General features: G+C 39.4%; 1 protein-coding gene across 1 annotated transcript; it reads left to right on the top strand.

Moving 5' to 3' along the window:
- Positions 1-19,003: 19,003 nt before the first annotated feature.
- On the top strand, positions 19,004-21,430 carry LOC145061610 (calcineurin B-like protein 7). Its single transcript, XM_079009143.1, has 9 exons — positions 19,004-19,177; positions 19,630-19,900; positions 20,005-20,087; positions 20,243-20,302; positions 20,442-20,550; positions 20,672-20,724; positions 20,814-20,894; positions 21,012-21,124; positions 21,197-21,430. Exons 2-9 carry the CDS (start codon positions 19,816-19,818, stop codon positions 21,264-21,266), a joined length of 654 nt encoding a protein of 217 aa, XP_078865269.1. The 5' UTR covers positions 19,004-19,177; positions 19,630-19,815; the 3' UTR covers positions 21,267-21,430.
- Positions 21,431-21,667: the final 237 nt, after the last annotated feature.

Raw genomic sequence — 21,667 nt, 5'->3', positions numbered from 1 at the left:
GCATGTATGACTGATTCTGGACCAATCATTTTAGTTATTTTAAGAAAGTAATTAATGCATATTACATGTTGAAGATATAATAGGTATTAATTACATCTTCAGCATTTAATAAGCATTAATTATTTTCTTAAAATAACTAAAATGATTGGTCAAGAATCAATCATACAGGCACACAATAGATAGTGAAAACATTTGAACCTAACTATATATATATATATATATATATATATATATATATATATATATATATATATATACTCATCGGTTAATTATTAAGTAAACATAAATCCAAAATAGTCATTTTTAATGATTCAACCGCTCACTTGAATGCCAGATGAAGATGGTCTTGGCATTGTGTTGATAAAAGTTGTAGAACACAATCGTATCTTCTTCTTCGGGAGGTTATTTTTCTTTTGGGTTGCACCTTTTGTTATAGACTAGCAATAACAAACATTGAAGATTCAAGAGATTTCGTATTACTCTTCAATAAACTGATAACATTACAATGAAATAAATAAATGATAGTAGTAGTAGCGATTTGAGATGTTATAGTCTCCCAAGGAATAGAAACTTCTATGACAATGTTCTCCTCAGCTAAGGATATATCCCTCATTTAAATAGACGGGAATGACAACTAATACAACATATTCCCATTTTGCCCCTGCTCTTCCACTACTTCTACAACGATGCTGGCATCGTTAGTGGTCCCTCCATTCACCTTTTTCTGTTTCTTCCTTTTGTATGTAAATTTGAGTGGTGGGTGCACCACATTACTCCTCACCCAAAGGTCCATCTTGTCCTCAAGGTTAAAATCTGGAAAAGACTCTGAGATGGTGGCAAAGTCTTCCCAAGTAGCTTTAAATTCTGGAACTTCCTTCCATTTAGTGAACACTTCCGTTTTCTAGCCTTGTTCCCCTGAGTTAACGCGTACTCCAGAAACAGATTCTGGAGTCCAATACAACTTCAAATCTTCTGTCATATGGGCTAGTAGGGTGGGGTTTGCAATCTGACTCCCAATAGCTTTCTTGAGTTGAGATACATGAAAAACGGGATGAATCTTGGCGGTGTCCGGTAATTGAAGTTTATACGCTACTTTTCCCATTTTTTGTGTGATCAAGAAGGGTCCATAGAACCTGGCTACCAACTTTTGAAAAGGTCTATTAGCAAGGGACCATTGCCTGTTCGATTGCAGCTTGAGATACACCCATTCCTCTTCCATAAAATTGACGTCCTTTTTGTTATTGTCTTCCATTCTTTTCATCTTCTGCCGAGCTTATAGCAAGTGAGCCTTCAAATCATCCTGAATTGCATCCCTCTCCATAAGCTGATCTTCTACAATTGAAACAATTGTGTCACCCTTATTAATCTTGATGATCCCGAGGGGGGGGGGGGGGGGTCACGCCCATACAAGGCTTTGAAAGGCGTGGTTTTTCCTACTATATGAAAAGTTGTGTTGTGACAGAATTCCGCCCAAGGTAGCCACTTGATCCATGTTTTTGGTTTCTCTTGAATGAAACAACGAAGGTAGATTTGAACCGCCTTGTGTGACATCCCCAAAATCACGGCCAGAAAAGACCGGTTTGTTTATGCTTTGTTTAAAAATCAGAGTTACATTTTAAATGAAAGTGTTGCGGAATTTGTCCCAAAACAAAAATATGATAAAGATTTATCAAAATCATTTCCATAGAAATGTATTTCATTAAAAGACTCGGGATGTCATGTTCGTACAGATCAAAAGCATAAACAGTACAATATAAGCCTTACTACATTATTTCATATCTACAGGCCTATATCCGTAATCCCTCGTCCAAAACATCACACCTATGCTCATGCGCCACTACCTGTAATACATAAAACTGAGTGGGTCAGGCTTGGGAGCCTGGTGAGCACATAGGGTTTTCAACCCACAATAAATAAGTTTATTAATTTCATCGATCAACAATAACCCGATTACCCGTTCCCGTTATCCTCACTTTACGTCCCTAAACACCTATCATAAGGGACCTAGCCTAAGGATCATCATTGGGACGGACACTACTGCTAAGGGGATTCCTCAGCAATAAATGCCCTAAAGGCAACCATGTGGGGGATGGAGTACACCGGTGAACATATCGTTCACAAACACCTACAGGTTGCGAGCCTGCTAGTGTTCCACTGGACTGTCTAGAAGAGTCCGTGGTCGTCATCCATACTCCGCTAGATGACAGAATCAACAACATCAACATTGAGGCCTCTCATCATTTTATCACACATCACCTATTGCATCTACCCATGTTTTACCCCAACATTTTCGTAGATATAAAATACATATACAGTTTAAATCATTGAAAACATGTATAACAACGTTCATCTGGCATAGATAGCAAGTATTCAGATAATATGCACACATAGCACGTAATTTATATAAAATACTTCATATCTATGTGTAAGTTGAAAGTAACTATGCACTCACTTGTTAAGGTGATGATTCCAAAATCGGGCAGCGCTTGCTTCTAACGATTCTATTTTCCTTCGACGAAACCTAGCATTATTATTGCTAAATTTTAGTCTAATATTTACCGTGACCAACTATTAGTCTTAGTATTATTATTATTATATAAGCGTTAAACAATATTTTCCAACCACTATGTACAGACGGGGGCCAGACATAAAACACCGGAGGGCAGGACCATTTTGGCATATAGCACTTCTGAAATCCAACAACCCTATGCGGCCCTTTAAACCAGATTCCCCGTACCGCGAGTAGTTAAAAAAAAATATTATAACGACACTTATATAAGTTATAATAATAGCTCAAATATTTATTATAAGTTCATAATAACAATACTAATTTTAGATATAAGCTATATTAAAATAAGGTAAGCATAATTTACTTACAAGGGGGTTTTAGCTAGGACTCGGGCTTTGCAGGGGCAGAACTTCGTCGCTGAATCTTTCTAAGAAAGATTCGTGCAGCGCTTCAGCGTTCATCTTACTATACTAAGCTACAGAAAGAGAAGTCGAATCACGAGGGACCGAAATGCTCGGGGGATAAGGAGAGAAAGACTCTTGAATCAAGAGAATGGTGCAAGAAATATGAGAGCCCAAGGCTCTTATTTATACTAATTGAATTTTCACAAACTACCCTCCATAATTACTTAATGACCTTTTAGTTATATAAACAACTAAACACCCCTCTATAATACTATTATAAATGGATTTAATGATATTTGTACTAAACTAATGTCGAAAGAACTCAACATTAGTCTTATAATGACCGCATCGTCGATACCTTTCTAATGATATATACATATGTATATATATGTGTACGTATACATGATTTATACTTTATTTTAATACGTAAATATGCTATTATAATTTGTAACTCGTTCATACGAACTCCGTTTTTGACATTCTTTATATCCACGCGTAGGTGAAGACGTACTCTACAACTTTCGTTTAGACTCCGTCGGCTAATTTTGACTTTATTTTTAAAGTTATATTTTTTAACAAGCCGGGACAGGATTGGTCTGTTTAAAATCTCATAACTTCTTCATACGAAGTCAGATTTGGGCGTTCTTTTTATCGATGTTCTTAGTTTAACATATTCTACGACTTTCGTTTAGATCACTAAGGCTAAATCTCGCTCTATCGTAAATTCACTATTCACGTTTCCCGGTATCGTGTCGGTTCTGTCGTGAAACTTCGACGGGTCATAACTTCTTCGTTATAACTCGGATTTCGGCGTTCCTTATATGCACGGAAACCTTGAGACATATTCTACAACTTTATGTAGAGATATCGGGATTATCTCACACTTTAATTTTGACGCTCATTTTTATTCTTTATTAATTATACATTTATAATTAAATAATAAACACATATAATTCACATAATACTCAAATATTTCATCTTTATTACTTCAAAAAGAGTTACAAGAGTTGACCTAGACTATTACATTGACAAAAATGTTTAGCTCTGAAACCCGGGCGTTACACCTTGTTAATTATCTCCGTCTGTCCATCCGTTTGCGGGTGGTAGGCGGTGCTTCTAGTAATTGCGTACCCTGCAACTTGAAAAGCTCATTCCATAAAAGACTCATGAAAATCTTGTCCCTATCTGACACAATTGTGGTTGGAAACCCGTGTAACCTTACTACCTCCTTGATGAATGTGGCAGCTAGGGTGAGTGCAGTATAGGGGTGTTTAAGGGCTATAAAATGTGAATACTTAGTGAGTCTATCAACCACCACCAATATTGAATTGTACCCTTCTGATTTGGGCAACCCTTCTATAAAATCCATCGAGACTTCCTCCCACACTTGTTCCGGGATTAGTAACAATTGTAGCAGGCCCGCTGGATGAGTGTTCAAGGATTTTTGTGTTTGGCAAACGTGGCAGCCTTGAACATACTTCTGAATTGTTTTCCTCATACCAACCCAAAACCACTCCCCAGCCAGTCTTTAGTAGGTTCTGAATTCACCCACGTGTCATCCAATAATAAAGTCATGGAACTCCTTGAGTAGCGTATTGATAAAATTCGAATTTTAAGGAATAACTAACCTTCCTTTATACCACAACAACCCATTTCTCCCCCATGCCATGAGAATACAGAAGCATATTGTTGTAACAGTGGTTCCAAATAAGCGGGACCAGATGGAAAGTAGGGATCGATGACTGCAATTCCATGAGGCTATAGTGAACCAAATATCCTCCTCTCATGGACGCGAGGGTTCTAACCATGTTTTTTAACGAAATCTTGGCTCGTTCCAAGGATGGATCGCCTCTCAAAGTTACCCATTGCCCTCCTATCTGGAATCTCATGTGTTGTGTTTTCCAATTGGTTGTTACTGGTCCCAAGGTTTCTAGCCATTATACCCCAAGTATTACATCAGAAGTTCCCAAGGTCAAACAAAAAATTATGTGTTGCTCCAAGATCAATGAGAACCACAACTTCTTCTCCTGCCATTTCCCCTTTTTATTTGAGAGTTTTTGGGTTGGTTGTCCCCAAAACTGAATTCAAACAAATTCCAGATAAAATTGTGTTTTCGGGGGTCTCTAGCGTGGGTTCCAGCTCCAATTTCGGTGGCGATTCTTCCTCCCGAGCCTCATCTTCGTGGATAAACAGCACACTAAGTTCCTTCTTCTTGCAGCGATGTCCCGGATTCCATTTTTCATCACATCGGTAGCAGAGGCCCTTTGCCTTCTTACTTTGAAGTTCTCGATCAGTTAGTCTTCGAATCTTAGTAGGTCGGTTGTTGGGAAGGTAACTAGAGCTACTTCTCGGTCTGGAATTTGAAGGGTAAATGGTGGTTTTAATGGGTGTGATGGGTGGCGATGATTTTTGGGAAGTCGCGAGAGTGGGATTTGATTTTCGAGTGGAGCGAGGTCAGAGTTTCCTTTCCACCTTGATGGCCATAGACATAGCTGATGGGTTTTGTGCATTACAACATTCCTATGGTGCACTTGGAGAGAGGTGAAAATTGACTATCCTTAGGGTTTCTTAAGCATAGGGCTGAAATTCTCATGTAGAGGGGTTCCTTATATAGTTGGGTGGGCTGCTAGGGTTTCTAGAGAAAACCCCGATTCCTGCTTAAGGCTTAAGCAGCCCATGGACCTCCTCTTTAGAGCCCTTGGACGAAATCTTATGGGCTTACCCATAAATTTCGTCCACTCCACTCTATGAAGTCCATCAACCCAGTTTTGCAACTATCAATGATTTGCAAAACAGTCCCTCTATTATTAATCAGTTCCTTTAATCCCAAAATTAATATCAAATTAATTTATGATTAAATACTAATTAATAATATGATTTCCAAATAATATATTAATCTTGTAATATATTAATAAAATCATTTTGAGTACCAATTTACTATTCATATAATAAATCCTACTCTCTCTCTCTCTCTCTCTCTCTCTCTCTCTCTCTCCACTAGTCATCCTATCAAGTTGCATGACTGAAGGCAACCCAAAAAGACTATGCTCATAATCAAATCAAGTACATACCAAATATAGTTATGAGCTTAGACACCTAATCCAACGGTCTCCCACTTGGATAAGTCTAATAATTATTATGGCAAGTATGACTTCAGAATCTGATCAACAATCGTAGCTTTCAAAAGCCGATGTCGAACTCTGATCTTATCAGTAACGCGTCCTTTAGATAAATGATCAAATATTCCTCCGTTCTACAAGATACCGTATGTACATGAGACATGGATTATAATCATTCTCTCTGTCCAAGGTTTGTTTCCAAACTTTTCAATTTATGATGATTGACTCAGACTACAATTGAACACACCAACTTAGTCCAGGCTTGGCCAAGCACTTAGGGTGTCATCACTAAATCATCGAGGGCCAACATATATCGCTTTTATCCCATTTAGGGTAAAAGGAATGGATAAACTTTGACTCATATGCTTGTACTATTTACTCATCAAATCGCACACAACAATATGTTTTATAACATCAAGTTACTGATGTGTTTACGTATTATCAATGCGCAACCGACTTGTAAACAACAACTATATTTCTCCATTTCAAGAATATAAGACATTATCATCTCACAATAACTCGTGATAAAATCCATGAAGTGATTCACATGAGCGTGGGTTTAATCCAATACTCAAATCCTATTTCAGGAGTACTTATGAACACTGTAGCAAACTTGTGCTATGTCTAAGCACTTAGACAATCTACAGACGAATTCATGACAATCTTAATTCACTACTTACTTCCAAAGTATGAACGACTGTGGATGTTTGAATAACCTAGTTATTCTGGAAGTAAAAGATGCGAAGTGAAACACAAGAATAATCTAATCCAATATGGTCTCAAAACTTTTAAATATAAATAAAACACTTATTATTTAATCACCATATTAATAAGACCTTATTCATTGTTTTCTGTTTCGACTAATCAACTCAATACTTGAATTATAACAATAGTCATCCCACACTCCAAGCATGCACACTATGTTTATTTATGGTCCTTTCCTTGTGAACTAGATCAAATGAACACATTTCCAATGATGCTCATTTCACAATTCCCTAATCCTTATAAGTGAAAGAATACAAATTCTTTCCACTAATAGAATGTGTCAGAGTCTAACCTTTCTTGCAATGATCCTTTTGTAATGTCGAGGCTCCAAAGTCATAGAGACTTAACCAACGATATTACAAAGCGTTCCACTGGAGATTGTTACAAGATGTTCGGCCTTGACCTTCCTCCAGGTCAAGCAGCGCTCAACGTACCATGCCACATCCCGCTTCATGCAGGGCCACCAATAATCTAGACGAAGATCCCTATACATCTTCGTCACCCCGGGATGAATAGAGAATCGGGACATGTGCGCCTCCTCCATCAAAATCTGGCGCACGCCTCCGTGATACGGTACCCACACCCTACGGTGTAATGTCAAAAGTCCTCAGCTATCATAATCAAAGGAGGAAACCTGACCCACAACACGCTCACTCTTCCGATGCTCCTCCTTGATAGCCTCCTGTTGGGCCCCTCGAATCTGCTCCAACAGGGGAGTCACCACGATCATCCTCATGCAAACGTCCCTGATCGGCGCCGCCTTGCGGCTAAGCGCATCGGCCACCACATTGGCCTTCCCCGGGTGGTAGAGGATCTCGCAATCATAATCCTTTACCACGTCCAACCACCGACGCTGCCTCATATTCAGATTCGGCTGATCCATGAGGTACCTCAAACTTTTGTGGTCCGTGTAGATGGTACACCGAACCCCGTAGAGGTAATGCCGCCAAATCTTGAGGGCAAAAACCACCGCCCCCAACTCCAAATCATGCGTCGAGTAGTTCACCTCGTGAGGCTTGAGCTGCCTCGAAGCGTAGGCAATGACATGCCCCCTCTGCATCAGTACCGCGCCCAACCCAGAAATGGACACGTCGCAGTATACCACAAAATCCTCCACGCCCTCTGGCAGGGCTAAGATCGGCGCCTCGCACAGTCTCTGTCTCAGCGTCTCAAACGCAGCCTGCTGTTCGGGTCCCCACCGAAAGACCACGACTTTCTTCGTCAGCCGCGTCAGGGGTACGGCTATCTTGGAGAAATCCTGAATAAATCTCCGATAGTAGCCTGCTAATCCCAGGAAACTCCGAATCTCAGATGGAGACTTCGGAACCTCCCATCTCATCACGGCCTCGACCTTGGCCGGATCGACCAGGATTCCGTTCTGGTTGACAAGGTGTCCGAGAAATTGCACCTCGCGCAACCAAAACTCACACTTGGAGAACTTGGCATACAAGCTCTCCCTCCTCAGGGTCTCCAACACCTCTCTCAGATGCTCCTCATGTTCCTCCCGAGTCTTGGAATAAACCAAGATGTCATCGATAAAGACTATCACAGACCGATCCAACATCAGTCTGCATACGCGGTTCATGAGGTCCATGAACGCGGCAGGAGCATTGGTGAGCCCAAACGGCATCACCACAAACTCCTAATGGCCATAACGCGTCTGAAACGCGGTCTTCTGCATATCCTCCTCCCTGACCCTCATCTGATGATAACCCGAACGCAAATCAATCTTGGAGAACCAAGATGCTCCTCGAAGTTGGTCAAAGAGGTCATCAATCCTCGGGAGCGGGTAACGGTTCTTCACCGTTACCTTGTTCAGCTCCCGATAATCTATATACATCCGATGCGACCCGTCCTTTTTCTTCACGAACAAAATCGGGGCTCCCCAGGGTGAACTACTCGGTCGAATGAATCCCTTGTCTAACAGCTCCTGCAGCTGTGTAGACAACTCCTGCATCTCAGGAGGAGCCAACCGATACGGTGCCTTGGCTATCGGGGCCGCACCAGGAACAAGGTCAATCCTGAACTCCACCTGTCGCTCCGGAGGTATCCCAGGAAGCTCCTCCAGGAAAACATCTGCAAAATCTCGAACCACCGAAACCTCGCTCACTGTCGCCTTACCCGCCTCCCGAGTATCCATCACATACGCGACATATCCTGCGCATCCCTACTGAAGGTAACGCCTCGCCCTCGATGCTGAACATATTGCGGGTCCATACTGCGGCCTCTCGCCATGAATTACTAACTCTCCCCCACCTGGGGTCCTGACCCGCACTAGCTGCTGCGCGCAATCTATAACCGCCCCATTAGAGCTCAGCCAATCCATGCCTATAATCACCTTGTTCCCACGCAACGGAATGGGAACCAAATCTACCAAGTAGCGCTCCTCAAACAAACACAGCACGCAATCTCGAAATACCATCGATGCTCGCACCGATCGATCATCAGCAATCTCCACCTCCAAAGGGCAATCTAACTCGCCTGATGACTCATGAAACTTCTTGCTAAGTGCAAGGGAAACGAATGATCGGGACGCACCCGAGTCGAACAACACCTGAACTGGAAGGCCGTTCACATGGAACGATCCTAATGCATACATATACATACGGAGCACATATCAATAACATAACATCATAAAAATAAGATAGAGGGAAAGAATCATACCCGTCACCACATCGGGTGCGGCGCGTGCCTCCTCGGTAGTCAGCTGAAATGCTCGGCTCCTCACCACTAGAGCCTCTGCCTTGCCCTGTCGGCCATCCGTGATCCGCAGGGTCGTTGGAGCTGGCGCCTTCACTGGCGCTGAAACTGTCAACTGGGGCAATTGGCCTTCTTGTGGCCCCTCTGGTTGCAGTGGAAACACAGCAACTCTGATGTCTGAATAACTGCTTCCGGAGCAGTGCAATCCCTGCTGATGTGCCCAGTCTTGCCGCACTTGTATGAATAACTGCACGCCCCCTCGTGCGGCCTGCCGCATTTTCTGCAGCGGCTCGGTCCTGACTGGCCTTTCGGCCTACTATCTGATCCCTTGGGCTTCTTCCCCGAAGCCCCTCCTGTCTGACCCTCCTTTGATTTCCGTTTCCGGATGTGCTCCAAATCTATCTCCCTCTCCCTTGCCATGGGAATCATAGAGTCCAAGGTAGGGCAAGCCGAAAAGCTAACATGCTCCCGGATGTCAGCTCGTAGCATATCATGATAACGAGTCCTCCTCATGTCCTCGTCACCAGCATACTGGGGCACCAACAAAGCCCTCTACCGGAACTTGGTGGTGATCTCCGCCACAGTCTCCGTCGTCTGTCTCATGTCTAGAAACTCCCTGGCCAGCTGCTGAAGCTCGACAGCCGGCGCAAACTCTGCCCTGAACCTGGTCACAAAGTCCGACCAGGTCATAGCCTCGATAACTGAGGCTCCCAACGAGTCACCCACTGACTCCCACCAATCCTGGGCTCGGTCCCGTAAACACCCTGCTGCATACCTCACATTCGACCCCTCGGGGCAGAAGCTAGTCAACTGTGCAGACTCGATGTCTGCAATCCATCGCCTGGCAGCAATGGGGTCCTTCACCCCATGGAAGTCCGGCGCACCACTGCCCCTGAAGTCCTTGAAGGACAGTGTGCGAGATCCCGACTGGCTAGATGCCATATCACTCTGGAATGCCCGAAGGCGATCCTCCATCAACTCCATGATCCCTTCCTTGATCGACCCAAAGAGAATGGGGGTCGACTCAAGGATGCCTCTGGTGATCTCTGACGCGATGAACTCGCGTAGTCCCTCATCAACCGGATTGGAACCTGATCCCGAACCTGACCCCTCTCCTGAACCGCCATCTACCGGCCTCGATCGAAGTACCACCATTCTGCAGTACATAATACAATCATTAGTGATATTGATACTTCCTGAGGGATCACTGCTACTTACAAGTTCCCTGGTCTTATCTTGGCCTTCCTTGGTTCGGGTACGGATCCTCTGCTTTCAGTAGTACGGGCCCATACTACCTTCCACATCTATCCGTACCTTCTTCAAGGAATGCCTCGACTCCACCAGATCCCTTTCACTACTGTTGATCACTACTATACTCATCCTAGGCTTGCCCTAGGAAAATCTCTGATTCTACTCTATCCAGTCCTCAGCTGCTGCAGGCCTCCTTGTAATGCCAATTAGCCATTACCCGAATACCATCACATGTGACGAGGATCAGATAATCTTTCGAGTACCCGACTCGTCCCTACAACGGTTGGACTCAAACAAGAGCTACGCAGTAGGATCAAACCCGACACTCTAAGATTATTCAACCCTGCACACATGTGACGTGATGCATTCGCCTAATGGCTAACTCCCACTAACCAGAGTTCCGTATAGCACGAAGCAAGCAGCATTCAGACAAGGGTAACAATCTCAATCAACTCTTTCTGCTTACAGGAACTGAGCTAGCATAAAGTGCTAAACTCATACTATCAGGCATAACCTAATCAGGCTATCCTACTTACTATCCACTCAATATCTAGCATGCAATTCTTATACAACTGAAACACATAAAGCAGGCACATAAGGCATCACTCCTAGACCCTTAGTCCTATTCTAGCATGCTGTTCTACAAAAGCTGATAAACATAACATAAACTTGTATGGGTACTTTGGGGAATACTTACTTAAGCTCGGCCGGTCGCGCACATCACACACTTCGTTCTTTCTCGAAACTCTTTTCTCAATTTTTAGAAAACATTTTCTTTTAGAAAATCTTTTAATCCCTCGATTTGAGTTCAGACACTCCCGAAGGTGTTTCCGAATCCCTCAAACCAGGGCTCTGATACCAACTTGTAACGACCCAATTTTCACGACCAAAAATTTTGTTTTAAAACATTACTTTAGAAAATATTAATAACTAAAAACATTGTTTGATCAAACCATAACACAACGTGAACCATGTCTAAAAGCCAAATCATACAACCAATCAAAATATCAGAGTACAAATCCCAGTGAAGCTTGTAAATGCGGAAACCAGAGAGTGTATGTGTGACATGCTGCTACCGCGCCGGCTCCTTTCCCCTAGCTGAGGAGGTACCTGAAACCAAAACTGAAAACCGTAAGCACAAATCTTAGTGAGTTCCCCCATCGTACCACATACCATACAAACACATAACATACATACTGCCAGGCCATTCTGGGGTGCCTGACTACCCGGTCAAGCCATTCTGGGGTGCTGACTACCCGTGTCAAGCCATTCTGGGGTGCTGACTACCCGTGTCAAGCCATTCTGGGGTGCTGACTACCCATCGGTCCTAACAACCGATCCTCGGGGACTAGTCCCCTCTTACTACCTTTATCGCATATAACATAACAATCCAGCATGCAAACATATCATCACGTATTGTCATACATATCTGGGGTGTCTGACCTACCCTTCGGTCCTAACAACCAAACTCTACAACTAACACATATACATATCATGCCAGCATATAACATATCAGGTAGTAGCAAACCTAGATGATATCACAAAGACAATCATCTAACATACAACTCCTCCTGGTGGGCCGGCATTGTGGCCGTAGACCCACCGCTACTGGAAGGTAACTCACCTCGAAGTAGCTGCTGATCTGATCGGGAACTAACTGTCTACTGCTGCTGCTGCTGCTGCTCCGGAAATCCTCCGGCTGCAATCCCCACAACATACTCAATCAAACACTACTAACTGTCCTTTGGGTAAAATGACCATTTTACCCCTGATCATGCCCTAAGTCAAAGTCAGAGTCAACTTTCAGTTGACCCGACTCGCCGAGTCCTTACTCAAACGATTGCCCTGAATCCCGTTCCTACTCGTCGAGTTAAGCGATGACTCGACGAGTTCACCTTCTAAACTGATATTCAATCCCTTCATCCTACTCGCCGAGTTGTATGAACAACTCGTCGAGTTCATCTTCATCCGATGAACACTTATGCTAAGACTCGCCGAGTTGTATGAACAACTCGCCGAGTCCATCTTCATCCGAAGAACACTTATGTTGCGACTCGCCGAGTTGTATGAACAACTCGCCGAGTCTGTTCTTGATCTAAGGAGATTGCCTTGAACTCGCCGAGTCAGGGCATTGACTCGCCGAGTACCTCCATAGATGAGTTCAGCTTCCGACTCACTGAGTCACACCCCGTGACTCACTGCTCACTCGACACTACGAAAAGGGGACAAACTCAGAGACTCGCGAGCAGACTCGCCGAGTCACATGAACGACTCGTCGAGTCGTTGCCATGCACCCATTGAATACACGGATTTGCTCGATTCCAGTCCATGCCATTCACAGATCTGGACTTCTAGGACACGAATCACACGTAAAGTTTCCAACTTTACGTGTAGATATTCACCAATAAGGATTTTAGGGCTCAAAATGCCTCAAAAGGGTAGATCTAGGGTGGACAAGCAACATGGGGCCATAAAGCTAACAGATCTGAGCTCCTGGAGCTCAATCTTGCCTAGATCTAGAGGCCAATCGACTTATTACAAACCCTCAAGCATACACAATCTTGGAAATGGCTCAAAAATGACTTTAATGGAGCTATAAGGGACAATAAGCTTAAAAACAGAGGGGAAACGAGCTATACCTTAGGGGAAACGTTGGAATGACACAGAGATGCTTGGCCTCCTTCTCCTCTTCTTGATTCCCTCTTCTTTTCCTTCAAAGAAACTTCAAGAACACCACAAAACACTTCAAACTCACAAGGAAGCAAGGCTAGAGAGAGATACAGGGCTCTGAGGGTGAATGGGGGCGAGGTTGGGGCGGATAAGTCGTTTAAATAGGGTGCAAACCCCTGAAACTTAGGGTTTCATCCAACAGCTGTGACTCGCCAAGTCCAGGATATGGACTCGCCGAGTCGCCAATTTAAACGTGTCCCGGGTCCCGCATCCACTCGGCGAGTTGGACCTATGACTCGCCGAGTCCAAGGCTAAAAGAAGGGAAATGCTCAAATAAGATTTACGTACCAGGAACCGGGTGCTACAGTAAACCTTAGATTGTCCTTGACAGTTGTTTAACAACTTTAGTCATATCCGGTTCTTGTCCCCTTTCCCTCTTAATGCGCTAGGCATTTGAAAAAAAAATAACATGTGAATATTATAGCATATGTAATCGATCCAATACCCAAAGCATATGAGATACGATTCATAATTAAGACATGATACTAGACTAGTATCTTGCTATTATATATATATATATATATATATATATATATAGGAGTAAGATCAAATGAGAACACCAAAAAGGTGGAGAACGCGAGAACAAAGTATATTCATTTGTGATTCCATGTATTCATTTGTGGATAAATGATAAATTTTTAAGCCTTTAATTTCAATTGAAGAGAAAAAGTATATTCATGTTGACTGTGCGTAAAAATTAATCATTTCTCCACAAATGAATACATGGAATTACAAATGAATATATATGTTCTCGCGTTCTCAACCTTTTAGGTGTTCTCGTTTGATCATTTCCCTATATATATATATATATATATATATATATATATATATATATATATATATATATATATAAAATTTCCTATATTGAAACATTTCAACATGACATTCATATATGTTCATGACTAAGTTCTATTAAAATTTCAATCTAAACTTTTAGATTCGAAATGAAGTATAAATGCCTTCTCCATTAAGACTTACTATAGCGAAACAATTTCCAAATTATGCAACTTCGCAAATTTAGAACTTTGTTTCCTATAAATAGCATTGCTAACTTGCAACACTTAACATAATAATTATGCTCCCACTAGCATAACAATTATGTTCTTACCAGCGTAACAATTATGCTTCCACTAGCTTTGACATGTACTCATAAATCAGTTGGACTTCTAGAAATCAATACCCATTGATTTTCTTACCAAAGTTCAGATTTCTGGTACTTGGTGCTTTGATAAGTCTCTATCTAGACTTCTTAAGCTCATACACCTTTCATTAGACAGCCTATGTGTGTGTCTAAACCTTTTCAGAAATCATAACAATTAGTCCCGAATGTTCAAACTATTTGCCATTTCTCACAATTCGAACTATGAAAAGGGATTTCGTAATCATACTCGAATTTAAGAACGAAATTACCATAGCTGCTAACTCTAATCCTTCAAAATCTACTAGTGAAAGCGTTTCCTCACAATCATTTTCATGAACTAGAGAGAAACCTCTTGTCACTTAGATTTTTATGGTGTATGTGTTCCTGTCCATGTGGAATTGTCATTTCCAACCACTATCATAAGACAAGGTTTATGACAAATCCAAACACATATGGACTGAACCTGCTTATTCTTAATTTTTTGCCATCCGACAACATAAGGGCCTACCAGTGCTTCCAGGTTATTGAGAAATTCACCTACACTGATCAATGTACTTTCAACACGATAGGTTGTTAACCTAAGATCGTGTGCTAGTGATAACTAAACGGTTTACTCTTGATTAGTTCTTGAAAATTTCAAAAGATACCTATCTAGTTTTAAATTTATAACCTGACGAACTTAACTAGCCAGAATGCAGCTAGGCAATGTACCTAGTCGAATTATAGAATAGTTTAGGTAAGTCGGGTGTCGATCACAGGGAACGATATTTAATTACTAAAAATAACTAGTAAACGCTAAACTAAGAAAAACAAGTAAATGGGGGGGGGGGGGGGTATCTGATTTTACAAGTTCAGAAAAAATTAAGCACTCAACTAAAAACGATTGTAATCAATATATTAAAAACACTTTCATTTAGTTTCGAATCCACCTTTTCCTATTGTTTGTTCTTATTTATGGATTAATGAAGTTGGTTACCAAGTTATATATAATTAGCAATTCAAATCCAAATTTACTAATATTTTCACCAATTCATGAACTACCTTGTATGGTCATACACAAGCAAAATACAAATTATTTATTCATTATAGATGGACTATGTAAGATTTATCTAAGCAAATACAATTATGGTCACAATTATGTTCTCCAGCATAGCTAATTTGTTACTTTTATTACTTATCTAAGATTTGCTCGATCCTAGCTCTAACAATTTAATGGTCACTAAATCACTAGGTAATCAAGTTAATGTAATTTAATTGTCACTAAGCTACACTACACTTGAAATTAAGGAACAAAGTTACAAAATTTAATATGTTATGTAATGATAAGCAACACATGCATAAACCAAATTCATATAATCCACAAAGTAAGAAAGTAACTTATAGTTTTAGGTTTCATCTAACTAAACGAAAGCAAGGGTTTTTAGCCCATAATCACAGCTGATGAACACATAAACATAAGGTAAACCAAGTTAAACATCATTAAACTAAGCAAACCCAATGTGTAGATGCGAATCATTGCTCCAATCGAATTCCTAGCTTCAAAATCGACCCCAAAGGGTTCTTAGAAGGGTTTTTGTCGCAATACTTCTCCATAAAATCACCTCCAAGTCCCCCAATTCGTCATAATGTTCGGATATATATACTTGCCTAAAATCTGGCCACCACGACGTGGTAAAGACACCGCGTCATGGTGCTCGTGTTTATCCCGTATTCCCCAAGCCACTGTCAAGAATCGCGAAGATTCCATTCACCATGCCGTGGTGGGATCACCACGCCGTGCTTATCAAGAAATCAACATTTTCTCAAAACAGGAAAGTTGTCCAAAATTGTGTCTAGTATTCAAATCATTTTGAATCTCGTCAATCGGAGTTACAAGTCATGAGATATGGTCAAAATACTGACGAGGAGTCAAGCTGTCCAGCAACATTCTTTTTGTGTCTTCTTCTTGCCTAAGCTCTTCATTCCTGCTTCCAGCTTCCATATTACTTCCGAGAATGTCTTTTACGCTTCATAACATATATTAAACATAATAGGGTTACTGTCATAAAAACCCCTAAGTTCATAGTTATAGATTCAATAGAGAAAACATATATCTTTATTAGGGTTTCATGCACACTTAAGAGTTTAAGTTTTGCTTGTTTTGCATAAAACCCACCAAGAAGCGTACATGCAACGTACCCCAAGGTACGCCTAACGTACGCTGCAATTGGCCAAAACTTCAACCCAAGGTCTTGATCAATTAAGATCCAACGTACAATCTTAGATCTAGGCTTGTTAAAGTGCATTAAGCCATAAAGTTGTCAACTTTATGCTTTTGCATGTCTTAATGGGGAAAATAATGGATTAAACCACATTATCTTCATGAAACCACCTTCAATCCTTGCATGATTGAACTTAATCCATCAAGACTCCATTTTTATGCTCAAGGGACGTTAGAAAGAAACACTAGGATCAAACATTATAACATTCTGGAGTAGCTCATACTTTCAAGAACACCTTAAATGACCATTTTATGAAGAAATAAGCCCTAAACTACAAACTAACACATGAAGCCATCAAGGTAGAAGCTAGAAATGATGAGAAACCTCTGGATCTACAAGCTCTTTTTGATCAAATGCTTCTTTATAACTATTCTTCTTCTTCTTCTTCTCTAAGCACCACACACACCAAAAACACACACACAATGTCAAACTTTAGGGAAAATGAATTAGGGTTTTGAGATATGACTTAAAAGGCAATGGAGGTTGATAAGGTGATGGTCTTAAGGCACTTAATGAGTTTGAATTGGGTGCAAACCCTATAAATTAGGGTTTGCCTCTGGCCTGAGTACGCTCTGCGTACGCATGGGTACGCTCATCGTACGTAGGGGTCACCCCGATACACACATGCAAAGGAGTACACCGTGCGTACCTAGTGTACGCCCAACATACTCATGGTACAGTCCTTGATTTTAATTGAAATAATAGCTAAACTTTATACCTGACAACTCGGGAATTACATTAGATATCTTGGTGTTCTAAGAAACAAATGTACTAAAAATTGAAATAAAACAAATGTTACGATGTTATATGAGTAAAAATATCCCAAAATTGCAATTAATTTAATAAATGTATATTAACTGATTTATTATTAATCATTTTAAAATATTAGTTATTTATAGTATTAAACTGACACAAATACAACTTTACCCTTTATGACTTGTAATTAACATTTACATAATTTGATCAAACCCAAATTATTACCTACTCTGCCTATTTTACCATTGGCACTAAAGGGATAGAGGTGCATAGCGGAACTCATTATCTTTTGAACTTAGAGCCTATTAAAATCGAGATCGATAATTAATGGACAATATCAAAGATGAAGATAATGTCCAAGACAAAACAAAGATAATGACAATAACATGTACATTTATAAATATTATATCCTTTTATAGAATAGTAAGCTCAATAGTATTTTTTTATTTGGTATTTTAAAGAGTCACCTGATTTGAGCAGTGGATGTGGCTGAAGTTGAAAGGAATAAAGAGTCGCGAACTTTCAACAAAAGAGGAAGAAATAAGTAGAGGTGAGCGTGGTGTGGTTTTGTGTGTTTTTTTGCTATAACCGCACCAAAAACCGCATAGAATGATTTTTAGTTTGTTAAACCGCACCGTTCGGTTTTTGTTTTTGGTGTAGTTTGCGGTTTTAAGTGTGATTCGATTTCTATATGGTTCGGTTCGGTTTATAAACCGCAACAAATATGGTGCGGTTTTTACATTTGGATGGTTTTAAAAACCATAAAATTGATGGATTATAGTAATATTTCCTTGGGTTTCTAATAAGCCGTACAAATATAAAACGACTTTGTAGTGAGTTAACGACTAACATAGAAAATATCGAAATTATGGCCAATAAATAATATTTTTTTGGCTAAATATACAATTCGTAATTCTTGAAACTAAATCTTGAAAATAAAATCTCATTTTTGGCTTTTTTTTTTTTAGTATATTGCAATTGAAAAGAAAAAAAAAACTTAAAAATAGTAATATATTTTATAGATATTAAATTGATAAATATACATTATTTATTTAAAATATCATAGAGTGATGTGGTATGTAATGCATAACCACACCGCAATGTAAATATTTGTTTTTTACAAATTAAAAAACCACACTATCGGTTATTTATTAATTAAGGTGTTTATATTATAATATGGGGTGTCTTTTAGCATAATATATTTGATAAAAGTAAAATAGTCATTTTACTTGTGTGAATGACGAAAAAAAATAAGGGATTTAACTACTGTCCGATTGGGAAAAAAAAATAGCGTTAGGAATTAAAAAAAAGCATATTTCCCCATTAAAGGGATTATTCATGTAATTTACTCTTTATTTGTTTGTTTGCGGTGGAAACCCACTGAAAAAGGGTCTTCCGTTGACTTAACGGTAACATCATTTTCAGAAAGACCAAGCAAAACCCTCAAATCTTCGATCTTCGCACAGGAAAACGGTAATTTTGCAGCCAAATCAATGTCGTCGTCTATAGTTTACGACGCTTTCCAATCGAAACGAATAAATGTAAGTTTCTCTTATGATGATGTTTATTGAGAAACACACGCTGGGGATTAATCTAAATTGATCGATGCTAGGATTATCTGATAATATACCTTTTTTAGCCTACTTTTTTTTTAAACATTAATCTATTATTTTGATTGATTTTGTGTGTTCTTTTTGTCGGATTTTAAGTGTATTGGATTTAATAATGCTAATCTTTATGGTCATGCGTAGATGAATATTTGATATTTCATTATTGGAGTCGCTTTTTAATGGTGAATTGGTTAATGTATGATTATCATTTGAATGAATGATTTTTATACTCTGAAATTAGGTCATTTGTTACCAGCTCCACTGAATCAGTGTTCATATAATTGTGTGGCTTTTTTGTTAATTAAAAGATGATGTTTCCTTTTTGTAATTGGTGTTCATTCATTACCCGTTTCAATTAGGGTCTTTTTTTTTTTTTTTTCTAGTTATTTACAGGAATATAGCTCATCAGATCGGATGTGTGGTAGTAACTATTATCAAAAGCTGTTGTCGGTTTGGAGGGTTGTTTGAGATTATGCAGCTGTCTTTCTTTTTGAATCTTGTATTGAGAAAAGTATTTGGTGATATAATATAGAAGAAGTCGAGCGTTGTTGTTATCAATATCAATTATCATGGGTTGTTTTTGTTCAACTCCTCCAAAGAGCTACAGAAAGTTACCTTCTTTTGATCCTGTTGCACTTGCTGCCGAAACCCCATGTAAGTTTTGCAAAATATTTTAATTTTTCATTTTTAGTTGCTGTATTGATGGGCATTGCATGAATTGCGTTGTAATAACTCAATGCAAAGTTCAAGTGTTGCAGTTACTGAGAATGAGGTGGAGGCTCTGTACGAGCTATTCTCGAAACTAAGCAGTTCTGTTGATGATGATGGGCTTATAGGGAAGGTATAATATATATATATATATATATATATATATATATATATATATATATATATATATATATATATATATATATATATATATATATACATACATAACTTGGAAGCTAAAGATAATATTCTCAATGCAAATAATTAATTTTGTTTGTATTTGGACAGGATGAATTCCACCTGGCATTATTCAGGGATTATGATAAACGAAACCTGTTTGCAGATCGGGTAAGTAGTACTGTAATTAAGTGTATTTTTATTTCCAACGACAAGACAAACAATATTGTTGATCTTATAGCTAGTATTAGATATCATCAACAAACATCAATCAATGGTCAATATAAAAATTTTTGTGTTGGTTTTGTAGATATTTGATCTTTTTGACGTGAATAGGAGTGGCCATATTGACTTCAGCGAGTTTGTCCGTTCGTTGGGTGTATTTCATCCAAAAGCTCCTCAAGCAGACAAAATTTTGTGTGAGAATTTTTTTTTTTTTTTTGCGTTTTTAATCATTTGTAACAAGTTTTCCTCTGCTTTCTTGGAAGACCCAATAGCTCGAATAAGAATGATTAGAAAGTGATATCAATCTTTTTGCAGATGCATTCAGATTATATGATCTAAGACGCACTGGTTTCATTGAACGAGAGGAGGTAACTTTAACTTGGTATCTGTTTGCTGTGTGTTTTAGTTTTACCGGTTGAAAATGTTTTTTTTTTTTTTTTTTTTGAATGGAAAACAGTTGAAAGAGATGGTTTCGGCTCTTCTTAATGAATCTGATCTTGATTTATCAGATGATATAATCGAATCAATGGTAGATAAGGTAATAAATAATTGGTTGTTTGGAAACCTCAACTCAACAGAGTCAGAAGTCAACAGTCAACACACTTGGGTTGTGAATTGTGATGGCTGTTTGTTTGTTTGTTTGTTTGTTATTCAGACATTTACAGAAGCAGATACCAAAGGTGATGGTCGGATTGACCAAGAGGAATGGAAAGAATATGTAGACAAGAACCCTTCATTGTTGAAGAACATGACTCTTCCTCATTTAATGTAAGCCATACATACATACATACAACTTTGATCTTTGGTCTTCATTTCATCATTTTCTTTTTTAAAATTCAGGGACATAACCTTGAGGTTTCCAAGCTTTGTGATGACCAGCCAGGTAGAGGAGTCCCACACAACAGACTAAGATAAGATGATGAGGTAAAAATTGTAATTGTACTATATATAAGAATGAAAGAGTTATCTTTTTTCAAGATTTGGTTTAGCACATGAGGCCTCCTTTTATTGCTTCCGGTTTACATAAAAAAACAAATGAGATTTATAATGCTGGAAAAAATGATGATTGTGGAACGATGATGGGTAAAAGACTTATTTATATTGCTTTACCCATATATGTAGTGAAGTTTGTTTCTTACCAATGAACCAATGGGTAAAAGACTTATTTATCCAAAGAAACCAAATATATCCAAAATTAATGCACAAAGCAAACCCCAAGAGATATCAAATATTTGGGCTCATAACCCAACACACAATAAACAGTCATTTACAATCGGGGTGATTGTGTATTATTATTATTTTTTTATTGAT

The sequence above is a fragment of the Lactuca serriola genome, chromosome 7 (genome assembly GCF_051521515.1).
Source record: "Lactuca serriola cultivar US96UC23 chromosome 7, Lser_US96UC23_V15, whole genome shotgun sequence".
NCBI classification, from domain to species: Eukaryota; Viridiplantae; Streptophyta; class Magnoliopsida; order Asterales; family Asteraceae; genus Lactuca; species Lactuca serriola.
This window is presented reverse-complemented; position numbering and strand designations above follow the sequence as displayed.

Excerpts from the sequence above, each read along its gene's own strand:
- LOC145061610 (XM_079009143.1), top strand. The coding sequence starts at position 19,816 with ATGGGTTGTTTTTGTTCAACTCCTCCAAAGAGCTACAGAAAGTTACCT. Across the intron at positions 19,901-20,004 it reads ACTTGCTGCCGAAACCCCAT|TTACTGAGAATGAGGTGGAG; the intron begins GTAAGTTTTGCA and ends CAAGTGTTGCAG. Across the intron at positions 21,125-21,196 it reads ATGACTCTTCCTCATTTAAT|GGACATAACCTTGAGGTTTC; the intron begins GTAAGCCATACA and ends TTTAAAATTCAG.